Source organism: Tamandua tetradactyla, chromosome 15 (assembly GCF_023851605.1).
Source record: "Tamandua tetradactyla isolate mTamTet1 chromosome 15, mTamTet1.pri, whole genome shotgun sequence".
Lineage (NCBI taxonomy): Eukaryota > Metazoa > Chordata > Mammalia > Pilosa > Myrmecophagidae > Tamandua > Tamandua tetradactyla.
Genome location: NC_135341.1, coordinates 48,430,848 through 48,445,220, shown reverse-complemented (window position 1 = coordinate 48,445,220; position 14,373 = coordinate 48,430,848). Strand labels below are relative to the sequence as shown.

The 14,373-nt window shown below is 38.1% G+C and overlaps 1 protein-coding gene across 2 annotated transcripts in view; it reads right to left on the bottom strand.

The window, feature by feature from the left end:
• The window catches only part of SCN11A (sodium voltage-gated channel alpha subunit 11), a 160,764-nt gene that overhangs the window by 45,220 nt on the left and 101,171 nt on the right, over positions 1-14,373 (bottom strand). The window contains exons 14-16 of one of the 2 annotated variants that reach the window (XM_077129771.1): positions 6,062-6,247; positions 3,729-4,091; positions 1,327-1,758 (exon numbers count right to left, since the gene is read on the bottom strand). In XM_077129771.1, coding sequence (XP_076985886.1) covers positions 1,327-1,758; positions 3,729-4,091; positions 6,062-6,247 — 981 coding nt within the window. The remainder of the gene's footprint in view (positions 1-1,326; positions 1,759-3,728; positions 4,092-6,061; positions 6,248-14,373) is intronic. The other variant, XM_077129770.1, reaches the window with a different exon arrangement.

The window sequence follows — 14,373 nt, the reverse complement described above, 5'->3', positions numbered from 1 at the left end:
CAACAGAACAATGGAGAAACAACTGTGGTATAACTGAGCAATAAAAAGGAACATACTACTAACATGGATCAACCTCTCAGGCATTATGCAAAGCTAAAGAAGTCAGATATAAAATAGTAAATATTATATTATTCCATGCATAGGGTATAAAGGAATCTATGGAAAAAAGGTTTTGTAAATTGAAAAGTAGTTGTCTTTCCGGGTAGACTGACTGGGAAGAGGTGATGGAAATCTTTTATATGTTAATTGGGATGTGGATTACATAGATACATGCATTTGTCAAAACTCATCAGAGTATACACCTAAAATGAGTACTAATCAGTGTACATAAATTTAAAGTAGAATTTCAGCTAATAGTTGTGAAGGAAATGATCAGATCTAGAAAATCACCATCAGCAAGGACTATGGCATTATTTCTGGTGAAAAGTCATCAATTGATGTTAAAATTCATGATTGAAAGTTTAATGAGAAGCAATATCTCTCCATAAAATACTAATTACTAAGGGAGGAATGGTAACTTCACAGCGGAGAAACCCGGCAGACAACACCTTAACCTCTAAGAGATCAAAGTTAACATCACACTCAGGGGATAAAGGAATATTCCACGTCTCTTCATATGATGCACTGGAGGACTCACATCACTTCTGTGGTATTCCTGCCAAAAATGTACACCCTAAGTCTAAGCATGAGGAAACATTCGGCAAACATAGAAACGTATATCGAGTAAGATAAAAATGTTATGAATTGGTGGACCTGGTAAAAGGTTTCTGGGGGTTCTTTGTAACCTTCTGGCAACTTTTCTGTATCTTAAAAATTATATCAAAACAATCCCAGCAGCATTCATCTTCAACTGCTCCTTACCCCAGAGCCCCTAGGCTCTACTCGAGGCCAACAGAGACCAAGTATGTTCTCACTACTGTCTCTTTTCCCATGCACTTACCATGTACCATTTCTACACCTTTGTATATAGCTAATACACAGCTATATATAAAGTTTACTATACTTACTATATTATACTACACTAACTATATCCCATCTCCTTACCTTTATATTTAGCCAATCCAACTATACTTCCTTCAGGGCTCAACTGAAGGCCCTTGCTTTCTTCTTCCTCAATCCACTCGGAACCTTGCTCCCCTCTGAATTCCCTTGACACCTTCCATCTGTGCCATACATGCAAAACTATGATTAGTATCAGCTCCGGAATTTGCATGTGCACATTCCAGAGCTTTACCCTGTACTTTACCACTACTTTACCCTGTACAGTGCTTATGATAGCAGGCAACCATTGCTCTGTGGTAACTCTAGCTCTGATGACCTTCATACCTGTTTTCCAGCCTCAGGTTGTGTGGCAGGCTGAGTATTATCTTCAACAGGAGTTTCAGCATCGAATTCTTCCTCTGCAAGTGGGGCCAGCCAAGTCCTCTCATGCTCAGTGACCAAAGCTATAGGGACAGAGGTCTGTGCACCAAACTTTTCACAGTTCTCTGGGTCCCTTTTCATGTCTAGGACCAGGGGAATGATGTCTTTGCTTTCAGTAGCAGGGGCTCCGGTAATCTCTTTTTGCTTTGTTATATTTTGCTTCCTGCACCACTTGAGACAGAAATACCTTAGAGTTTGCATCACAAAACAAAAAGCCCGGTGGAACCGGTCCAGTGCTAGCTGGACTTTGGTTTTCTTGGCCTCCCCTTCCGAGTTTTCATCTCTCTCCTCATTACTGAAAGAATTGAGCAGCAGGGCAATGAAGAGGTTGAGCACCTTGGATAAAATCAAGGAGAATGGAAAAATTAGCTAAAGAAAGGTTTCCAGAACAATTTTTTCCCCAAGACCCAAAACAGAATTAAACAATCATTCTATGTCCTTCTGACTCTCAGGACAATTCATCTATAAATGAGAAGATTGAGGAAAAATAAAGACAAGACAAAAGAAACCTTGAGTGGAAAGGTCCCAAATCCAATGTCAGCTTATCTACATAAAAGTAACATATGTGGTGGGCCGCGGTGGCTCAGCGGGCAAAGTGCTTGCCTGCTATGCCAGAGGACCTCGGTTCGATTCCCGGCCCCAGCCCATGTAACAAAAAACGGAAAAACAAAATACAATAAAGCAAGAAAATGTTTGGAAATGTTTCCCTTTCTTCCTTCCTTCCTTCCTTCTATCCTTCCTTCCTTCTCTCTGTCTTTCCTTTAAAAAAAAAAAAAAAAAAGTAACATATGTGTGTAGATCCTGGTCAAGGGAAAGCAGGGCCACTGTATGGCAAAACAGAAAGAGCATACGCTCCCTGGACATCAGTCAGGATCCGTGAGTTTGGATTTTTGCTGAAATTGTCCACAGGAATATGATCCGATATTCAAAACTATTCTGCAGTCCTCTCTTGTTTGTGCAATTTGAGAGATGGTGTACTTTGTGTCAGTGGTTTTGGTACTGCTACCCTAACCATGAAGAGGGTATTGGGGCTGAGCCAGAGCAGTTTGGACCAAATCTGCAACCTTCCTGTTAAAGAAATTATCACTTTAAATTCAGGTCATTCCAATAGCTTCTAGCTCATGTTTTTTGCTTACATTTACACAACCTCTAATTCATCTTCGTTACCTCTTCAAAACACTCCTTGTACCTCTCACCAGTTCAACAACACACAGCCTTTGTGGAGAAGAGCCTTAGGCATGGCTGGGTCTAGTCATTGTCCCTCAGCTTCACCAGTAGAGTTCCCTCCTATGGCTTTTTTGCTCAAGTTCTCCTCCTTGTTTCCTCCATCGGTGTAAGTATTATTTGCCTCTAAGTGGCCTTCTCAAGTATCGTGTGTTCCACAAATCCTTTATCAATGCTCCCTTCTCACTCTTATTGGTGATGTTCTACTCCTCTGAACCTTTGTATTACTCATTATCTATACCATGTATTAGGGCCTGAGGATAAAATGAATGCTGTGGAATCCTATGCAATATACCAGGGATCACTATAGCCTCAACTTGATTCTGAAGGTCTTGTGCTCAAGGATCCTGTGTGTTTCCTGTCTCTTCATAACCTCACTTCATAAATAACTGTATTTTCACATGCAGGAAACAGACTAAAGCCAGTTTACACAATGCATCAGAACGAGAAGTTTGAGAATAGAACAGAGGATTTTTTTATTTTTAATTTTTTTCACAGGCAAGTACCGGGAATCGAACCTGGGTCTCCGGCATGGCAGGTGAGAACTCTGCCCGCTGAGCCACTGTGGCCTGCACAGAATAGGGGATTAATTTTGACATGAAAACAGATTTGTTCTGTCTCTCCACTCTGCCTCAGGGTTACCTTTGTCTTGGACTGGTTCTTCTCATAGTCACATAATGCTTACAGTTCTTTCAATGGTCATGGTTATAAAAAGGCCAAGAAGACCAAAAAATATATAGGACCATCTCTTTCTTCTTTTTGTTTTTTTAAGAATCAGAAATCTTTCCCAGACTCCCTGCCATGGACATCCTTTCATATTTTATTTGTCAAATTGGGCCAAACTAATCACTGGCATAGAAAGTATGATTGTCTCAAAACAATCATCTGAAGTGAAAAAGACAGCAGGGCATTAGTCACCAAAATCACATTTGTTTCATGCTTATCATACTTTCTCAAGCCAAATTTAAATGGAGAATTTAAATATTTATTTGGGTATTGTATTTTCATTATCAAGGTGTTGCAAAAGAACCAAAGTATTTGTTTATTCTGTGTATCTTTTTATTTAATTTCAACAAACTCACCACAAGTTTTCCTATCACCATGATCAACAGAAAGACAATAACGCATAGATGGGGATTGGCTTTTTGCATACATTCCCACATGTTTTCAATCCATTCCCCACAGAGGATCCGGAATACCACCAGGAAGGAGTGGTAGAAATCCTCCATGTGCCAATGCTGTAAACATTCATAATGGTTGCCGGGTTTTGAACAGTTTTTGGAAGTGAATTTAGAGCCAAAAAGCTGCATGCCAACAACTGAGAAAATAAAGATAACAATGGCAAGGACCACGGTCAGGTTTCCAAGGGCTCCAACAGAGTGACCAATTATCTTAATCAGTGTGTTTAAAGTTGGCCAGGATTTGGCTAACTTGAAGATCCGCAGCTGTAAAAATAAACAAACAAAAATGGAAAACAAGTCAGCTAAAGAATTCTCTCTGCTCAGCTATAAAGCCAATGGCATGTTCCCCAACTTCAGCATTTATGACTTTCAAAAAACTTTTTAAGGCCAAATCCACCCTGATGATAGTAAAAAACTTCTCATTCCAATCTAATTCTCACCTGTATTTACTTTTTGGTTTTAAATGGAAATATTTTGTTCTAATTTTTTAAACTGATAAAGACTTTGGGATCATGATGGCAGGTTGAGCTTACATGCTTAGTATACAAGATGAATGCCGTGGGATCCTATAAAATACACCAAGGGGAGGCAAAGTATGGTCCAGCCACCAATCTAATCTGCTGTCTGTTTTTGGATGGCCCAAGAGCCAAGATTGGTGTCTACATTTTTAAAAGGTTGAAAAAGAATCCAAAGAATAAGAATATTACATAACACAAGAAAATTATATGAAATTCAAATTTTAGGATCTGTAAAAAAAGTTTTATTGGAACACAAGTATACCCATCCATTTACAAATATCTATATCTCCTTTTCTGCTACAATGGCAGAGTTGAGTAGTTGCAACAGAGATCATATGGCCCATAAAACTGAAGATATTTAACATTTGGCCCATCACAGAAAACAGTTTGTCAACCCCAGCCACAAGTTTGAATCTAAACTTTACAACAAAGATGAGAATAATATGATGTTTTGAACCCAGAAGAGAAAAGGCAACCAGCCACTCAGGAAAAGTACAGTTTTTCCATAGAGAAATTTTCTCCATGGACCTTCAGATGGTCTACAGGAGACAAAATCCTCAGAGAAAGTGCAGCAACCATTTCACAGGTTATTTGCTATATTACCCTTCACTGTGAACTGATGGTTTCACTCCTAAGCACAATCTTGAAATATCACCTGTTGGGTGCAAAAGCATTTCAGGCTAGTAAAATTTATGTGCCAAAAAGAAGGACCATCATTGTCAATTAAGAAGGGAGCTAAAGGAATGCAAGGGAGAAATTGTAGTTCTATTCTTACATGTAGACAATTCCACAAAGTTCCCTGCCTCAAAGCATGGCTGTAATGAGAATCAACAAGGGTAAAGCCAATATAATTCTACTTACCTGAAAGCCAATAAAAACCTTAGTAGAGCAACCTAATAGGGGCTGTGAGCAGTACAACCTCATAACATATCCCAAATATAAAAGGTACATTTGGGTAACTGAATCAAATATTTGATGCTATATGCTTAGAAACTATCTTTTTAAGAGAACAAAAAGCCACCTTGGAGTTCCTTCTTCCTCTCTCAGATGTGATTCTGTCATAGTTTCCCATCCCTACTTCTTATGGGGTCTGTCACACTCTACTTTGCAAATGGCCAGAAATGACCATTTCTTATAACACCCCTGGACTGCAAACTCCTTGAAAACAATGCTTTCCTCCTATTTGTGCTTTCTCCTGTGGGCTTATTATCAAGTATTTGGCAAAGGTTGGGAGAATGCCTCCAAACTGGTAGAATGGAGGGTAAAGACTACAGGACTGGAATGTGGTACCAGCAGTAGGGAGGAGAGAACTCACTGTGAGAGCACTGCTGGAAGCACCTACCTCTCTCTGGGTTCCATGGTCTTCCTCTCCCTTCAGTGACCCCAGATGTGAGGATGACCTGACTCAGAGCTCCATTAGAGAAGACAACTATTGGGGTCATATACAAAACAAGGAGCACAGACCTGATGCTGGGAAACTCAATTTTGGGTCCAGTTGATGAAAGGGTCATCCCAAGGGGTGAGAAGTTGATTGAGACCCCCTGGGACTTCCCAAGACTGTGAAAAGACTTGGCATTGGTGGGAAGGAAGGGGTTAGTTCTGGGGTAAATGTAAGAAGAGTTAAAGTTTAGTTCAAGACAATTGCCATTCAAGTCACTCAAGACACTTTTCAATTCAGGCAAATAAGTTATGTAGTAAGATAAGAAACTGCCTTACCACTCTTATGGAACGGAAGAGTGGCCAACGATGTTGTTTTTCTGAATATGCACTGCTCACCACATCTGCAAAGCTCAGAAGAGCAACAATGCTATCAAAAATATTCCAGCCTTGGCGAAAATAGTGGTAGGGATCAAGTGCAATGATTTTTAAGCACATTTCTACTATAAAAATGCTAGTGAAAACCTATAGTGAGACAAAGAAGAATGAGAAACATGTCATTCTGAGGAAATTACAGAGGTTACAAAAAAAGTAAAACATATTGTTATGGTTGGCACAACATGCCCCAAAGATAATTGTCTTAAAAATCCATGAAATGAAAACATTTACTGCTGTAGCATGATACTCGTCTACCTTTCTCCTCTATCCACACCACTCTCTATGATGCTCACCCCAATGTTACTAAGCTCACAGACACCAGAGTGGAAAATAAATGTAATTTCCCATTCTGGTGCAAATAAGGTACAAATGGCTTTTTGAGAGATGACAGGATGATAGAGAGTGTCAGGAAACTCCTCTGTATTCTTTTAAAAATACCAATGAAAACTAAAAAATGTGGGGGTGGGAATGCTAACTAAAACTAAAGATAAATACCCTCCATAACCTAGAATTCAGGAAGAGTTTGACTTCTGGCATGATAGTGTGAAGAAATCCACTGACCTGCTCCCCACTGAAACTGGTGAAAATTTTTTTTTGTTTAAGTTTAAGTAGGAAAAAAATTCCATTAGGAAATGATCCTAAGGGCAAACAGTAAATGAAGAGACATGTTTTCAAGAAAAATCTATGAAAACTTGGTAAGAAAGGAGAGAATCCATAGTATTTAAATCAAGACCACTCCCCCTCTCTCCCAGCTCCCCAGTCAAAGAGTTTATTTCCAAGGAAATAAATGAGGCCTTCATCATTTTTCATCCTGCCATGAGCTGTCTGTGAGACTAAGTCCCAGGCAAGAGTAGTTGAGAGTCAGCAGCTCCCTTCTTCCACCAGGCCCCCACTCATGAACGAAGGTTCTACTGTGGCACACTGAGAATACTCAAGCACCTATAACTTTATCCTGGCTCATGCGTTGATGATTCTACACCATATGAGACAAGTTGAGAAGATCCCAGACTACCATTCCACTCCAATGAATACTCAGCTCCTAGAGCAGGAGTGTCCACCCCAGCCCCAGAGTCCCAACTCAGATATTTTGCCTGAAGGGGAAGCTGGTGGAAAAACAGATATCTTTCAGTCTTCCCAAAGAAACCAACTTCATTTGCAACAGAGCACTATCAAGGACAGTGGAGGATATGGTGAAAGCAATAGGGAGGAAATTCATGACTTAATGATGATTCAGCCCAGACTGTAGACTGACAAGTTTGCAGGAGAGAACTAGGGACTAAGACACCTAGGAGAAGCCCTTAATTAAAAAAAAAAGTAGTAAAGAAGAAATAGAAGAACAAAAAATACATGTGATGCACAGAAAAACAAAAGGAAAAAATGGCACAAATAAATTCAACTACATCGATAATATTAAAATGTGAATGGATCAAGTTGATCCAATCAAAGGCAGAGATATTCATATCAAACTTAAAAAACACATCTAACTATATGTTGTCTATGGAGACACATTTTAGATTTAAGAATACAAACAGACTGAAAGTAAAAGGAGGGAAAAAGATGTCATGCAGAGAGCAACCACAAGAAATATGAAATGGCTAAAGTACTATCACAAAAGAAAGACTTTAAAATGAAAACAAAAAAGTGTTACTAGAAATAAAGGCATTTTATAATGATAAAAGGGCCAACATATCAAAAAGATATAACAATTATAAATATATATGTACCTGTTTGGATTTGGTAAAGCTGCCAGAATGCAGAAATAGGTTGACTTTTACAATGGGGATTTATCAAATTACAAATCACAGTTCTCAGGATGTAAAAATATCTAACTCAAGGCATCCACAGGCTGATACCTGGCCTCTAGAGACAGGCTGCTGGCATTCAGGGTACCTCTGTTACATGAGAAGGCTGGCACCTGCTGGTCCTTTGCTCTGGGTTTCATTGCTTTCAGCTTCTGACTTCAGTGGCTTCCTCTCTGAGCTTCTATGGGTCCTACCTTAGCTTATCCATGACTTTTCTCTGTGAGCCTCTCTTAATTTCATCTCTTGGCTTCTGTGTGGCCCCCATAAGGAAATTAAGACTCACCTTGAAAGGAGTGGGTCACATCTCAATTGAAAAAGCCTAACCAAAAGGTCCCACCCACAACAGGTCTGTACCCGCAAAAATGGACCAAAAGAACATGGCCGTTTCTAGGGTACATAATGGCTTCAAACTAGCACAACAACAAAATATATGAAGCAAAAACTAAAGAAATGAAGAGAAAAACAGACAAATATAATAATTGAATATTTCAATACCCTACTTTCAATAATGGATAGACCTTGACAGAAGATCACAAGGAAAAAGAAGTCTTAAACATTATAAACAAATACCTAACAGCACTATTTTATGATTAAAAACAAACTCAACAAACTAGGAGAAAACTTTCTGAACCTGAAAAAGGACATTTACAAAAACCTACAGCAAATATCATACTCAACGGTGAGAGACTGAAAGCCTTCCCCCTAAGATTAGGAACAAGACAAGAATGTCTGGTCTTGACACTTCTATTCAATATTTTATTGGAGGTTGTGGCTAAGACAAATAAGCAACAAAAAGAAATCAAGGGATCCATATTGGAAAGGAAGAAATAAAACTATCTCTATTCACAGATGACATGAACTTACATTAAAAAAAAATCCTAAGGAATCTACTAGAAAAACTATTAGAACGGAGAAATGATTGTGCAACAGGACTGATTGTAAAAATTCATAAATGGATAGCACAATACTATCTGATGTAGCACAATAATGTAAGTACACTGAATGAAGCTGAATTTGAGAATGATAGAGGGAGGAGGGCTGGGAGAACATATGAAACCAGAAGGAAAGATAGACAATAAAGACTGAGATGGTATAATCTAGGAATGCCTAGAGTGTACAATGATGGCGACTAATTGTAAAACTTAAAAAATGTTTTTGCATGAGGAAGAACAAAGGAATGTCAATATTGCAGGGTGATGGAAATAGATGGTCATTCATATTTTAAAACTCCAACTTCTGTGTGAGACTAAAGCAAGAACTGCTCATTTGGTACAAAATTTATATTTTGACTAGTGCATTTCCTAATTTAACTTATATGGACAGTTTAATTGAACACCATAAGTACGTGGAATAGGGCATGAGATTTTGTAGGTTTGTCCAGGTTAGTGTGATGCCCCAATAAATTCCAGAGTGATTTGAACAGTGAATAAAGAAGTATTTGCAAAGTCCCCTTGGGGGAATGGGGAGAAAGGGGGAAACATTCAACTTCCCCATTTAGAGAGTTTCTGATATTCTCCCAAGCAGTGGGGAGAACCAATTCAATAGACCAAGCCCTCAATCTTGGGGTTTGTTCCTCTGAAACTTATCCCCACAAAGGATAGGCTAAGCCTACTTAAAATTAGGCCTAAGAATCACCCCCAGAGAACCTCTTGTTAGAAAAAAAAGTGATAAATGAGCTCAGCAAGGTTGCAGGATACAAGATCAATATACAAAAATTGATCATATTTTTACATACTTCCAATGAGCAATCTGAAAATGAAATCAAGAAAATTCCAGTCACAGTACCATCAAAAATATAAAAATTGGGATTAATTTTAACAAAAGAAGTACAAATTTATACTCAGAAAATGGCAAAACATATCTTAAAGACATTAAATGAAATAATGTTCACTGTTTAATGAATGAAATAAATGAAAACATCCCATGTTTCACATTATTAAAATGGTAATATTCCCTAAAATGATCTAAAGATTCAACATAATCCCTGTCATATCCCAGCTGACCTCTTTGCAGAAATTGACAAGCTTATTACAAAATTCACCTAGAATTTCAAAGGACTCAGAATACCAAAGCAAACTTAAAAGGAAGAATAAAGCAAGAGGACTCATGCTTCCTGATTTAAAAACTTACTACAAAATAATGTCCATCAATGCAGTGTGATGTTAGCTAAGACTAGATATACAGAATATAATCCCCCAAATTCACTCAAAATAAAGGGAGAATCATTACAGAACAAAATGACAAAGAATAAAAAGAGGGGAGAGACCAATTATGTAAGTAAAATCATTACCCGCCCCACTACATGGGATATAACACCCAGGGACAAAAGTCTTCCTGACAATATGGAACATTACTCTAAGTGATGAACCTGGCCCTGGCACTGTGGGAACGACAGTGTCTTTTTGTTCAAAACAGGAGAAAGAAATGTAACAAAGTAAGAAATCAGTTGCTAAGAGAGTTCAAATTGAGTCAAGAGGCTATTCTGAAGGTTACTCTCACACTAGCTTTAACTAGATATTACTAATTACCAGGGTTTGCCAACCCCAAACCAGAACCATTCTTGCCAACCCTAAAGAATACCTAATGCTTTCTCTGAAATTCCAAACAAGTTTCATGTACTAACTTTACTTTTCAGAAGCCTACAACCTCCACATAGGTTCCTAGGCCAGATAAGTCCTGAAATCCAGAGGGGCCAGCCTCTCCAAGAACATCAGCTAGTTCCTTTCCCCTATCTCATATTATCATCAGCCCTTTCCAACATGAAAAAGTTAAAATGGGCATAGCCCAAATATCCCTAAAGACTGGGAGAAGGATCAAAGGAGAAGGAGGAGTTTTAACAGAGAAGATAGGATTTAACAAATGAGTATGACTAGGGAATCATATTGATATTTCTTTTAGTCTCCAGTGTCTTGGAGTAGCTAGAAGGAAATACCTAAAATTGTGGAACTGTAATCCATACCAAAATCTGAAATCTGTTCTATAACTACTTGTTACAATGCCCTTTAAATTTATTGCTTTTTTTTGTGTGTATATATATTTCACAATACAAAATATTAAAAAAAAAAAAGGAGGGACAAAGATTTCTGGGGAAGATGGTAGAGCAGGGAGCTACAGGATTCAGTTCTCTCATCAAAACAAATATTAAACAGTCAGGAACTGTCTGAAACAACTATTTTGAAACTTTAGAGGCCAATGGAACACTGTAGAGCTAGAACTATCAAACTCCTACAAGAAAATGTAAGTAAGCCTCTTCACAACCTTGGGTTAGGTAACAGTTTCTTAGATTTTACACCCCCAAACCACAAGCAACAAAAGAAAAAATAGACAAAAGGGGCCTTATCAAAATCAAAAACTTTTGTTACTCAAAAGACTTTTATTATGAAAGTAAAACGTTAAGTTACACAACAGGAGAAAATATTTGGAAACTATATATCTGACAAAGGATTAATATCCAGAATATATAAAGAAATCATTCAACTTAACACAAAAGGACAACCCAATTGAACTGACATCGCTCCAAAGAAGACATACGCATGGCCAGAAAGTGCATAAAAAATGTCCACCATCATTAGCCATTGGAGAAATGCAAATCAAAACCACAATAAGATACAATTTCATACCAAGTAGGATGACTGCTACTAAAAAAATGGAGAGGATGTGGAGAAATAGAACACTCATTCATTGTTGGTGGTAGTGTAAGTAGGTGCAGCCACTGTGGAAGATAGTTTGGCTGTTCCTCAAGAAGATAAGTATGGAATTGCCATATGATCTGGCAATTTCACTAGTAGGTATACACCCAAAAGAATTGAAAGCAGGGACTTGAATAGATATTCATACACTGATGCTCATGGCAGCATTATTCACAATTGTCAAAAGATGGAAGCAACCCAAGTGTCCATCAACCTATGAATGGATAAACAAAATGTGGTATATACATACTGTGGAATATTATTCAGCCACACAAAAAAAATTTAAGCCCTGATATGTGCAACAACATGGATGAACCTTAAAAATATGATGTTGAGGGCGGGCCACGGTGGCTCAGCAGGTAAGAATGCTTGCCTGCCAAGCCCGAGGACCCGGGTTCGATTCCCGGTGCCTGCCCATGTAAAAAAAATAAAAAAAATCATGTTGAGTGAAATAAGCCAGACACAAAAGGACAAATATTGTTATAATCTCAGTAATTTGAAACATTTAGAATAGGCAAACTCATAAAGTCAGAATCTAAAATACAGGTTACCAGGGGGATGGGGTAGGGATAGGGAATGGGAAGTTAAGGCTTAAAATGTAAAGTGTTTCTGTATTTGGAATGATGGAAATGTTTTGGTAATGGATGGTACTGATGGTAGCACAACATTGTAAACACAATGAATAGCACCGAGATATATATCTGAATATGATTAAAAGGGAGAAATATTAGATTGCATATATGGTAACAGAATAAAAATTTATATACTACTCAAACAGTGAATCCTAAGTTAAACCATGGACTTTAACTAATAGTACAATTATAAAAATGTGCTATCATCAATTTTAACAAATATTCCATACCACTGTAAGCTGTTGGTGGTGGGGTGGTGTATGGGAATCCCATATTTTATGCTTGATTGTTCTATAAACCCACAATTTCTCTAATAAAGAATCAAAATGGTTAACATTATGTTATGTAGTTTTCACAACAATAAAAAAAAGGAAAACTTTTAGTTCAAAAACAAAACAGAAAACAAAAACAAGGAAGAGCAGGGGTTACAAAGAGTGTTAAATTATGTGTTTTTCATGGGCAAAAATAAAAAGTAATTGTTTTTTCATTGTCTTTGATAATTAGATAAATACAGGTTTAAGAAATTTGTAAAATATTGAATAAGTAGTAACAAAATTAAAGTAAAATAGTCTATCTTACACATATTTGCAGAATATTAAAACAAGGCATTTATAGCAAACAGCATACAACTCAAATAAATAGAAATGAGAAAAACAATAGTATGAAAATAATAAGGTAATATAAAAACTCATAGCCTTAAAGATGTCAGATATGACTTCACTACAGCTTTGAAAAAAATACCATACATGATTAAATACCCTTATTAAAAATATTAATCTATTTTTGTTAAAAATAAAAGGATGGACAAGGGTCAATCCAAGATATGCAAATAAAGGGAAACCAGGAGTGGCAAAGAAAATTCAATCTTTTCCCTTTAAATGTTGTTGTCTTACCCTGCCCAAGGCTAAACAAGTGCCTAAAAGCATACTGTTTTGCTTGTTCCAGATAATTGTGCTGGACTGATATCCATTCCCTTTTGACTTATACTTCCTCTCATGTGTTCCAGATTTCGAGATGTCTGGTTCTACAGCATCCCTAGTTATTTTGGGACTTTTGGTTTTGCCAATTCAATTCCATTTTTAGGAGCTATTTGTGGCTTCTTCAGAACTCAATCTACTCCCCTGATTCCTAAGTCTAGAAATTCCATTTCCTAGTCCAATTCCAAAGAACTTCATGACATTGACTTATTCTTGGCTCCCCCATCAGAGGAAAAAAGTTTGGATGTCTTCTTTGGAATTCAAGAGTTCAAGGTAGTCCCCTATCACCACCACTTTAAGGGCAGTAGATGAAGAAGCTGCCATCTTCATATTGTGTGTCTATGGAATGGGGCACATTGGATGGAAACATGGGCTATATAGCCAGTTCTATATGTTTCCCATAAGTTATAAGGAGATAAGGAGACATAATTAATGGCTGTCCCACTGTGGAACCTCTCCCTCTGAAGAGAGGGAAGAAGAATGCCATTTAATCAGCTGGCTTCTGACTGCAAAATGCAGCTTCACTTGAACATCCCAGGGTACCTAGTCAGGGGGGAAATCTTAAAGGATGGCTTTCTTCATTCCCAGCTTGTCAACAGGTAGAAATGAGGGACAGATAGACCACCTTGGCAGTTGGAAGCCCCTTCTAGGGATCTGACTCTTGGCTCCTGGGTGTCCTCTAGAACTTATCCAATAACACCTTCCATAGGGAGTTACTGAAAGGTGGCATCTGCTGACTGTTTAGACCATGTCCCTGTATATATAGTATTCTGTCTCCAAGTGGAACAATGCTTTCAGCTCATTTCTGGGGATACCTCAAGAGGGGATAGCTAAATGCACTGGTTAAGGAACCCAGAGGACCTGGCCTGTTAGAAGTTACTGATTTGCATGATTGGTTTGTTAAGCAGCATGGAACCTAGTCTGACCATTCATGTCTACAACAGGAGGAAGGAGTTTAAATGCAGACTGCCTGTAGGGAGCCTCCTGTAGGGAGAAACACGTGGTCTTGTACTGCAGTCCCACTGCATCCCTGCTTCTCACAGTGGGACTGCAGAACTGAGGGCGACAAGTGCTTATCTCTGGTCCCACACCATTCTAAAGTCCACAGAAGCA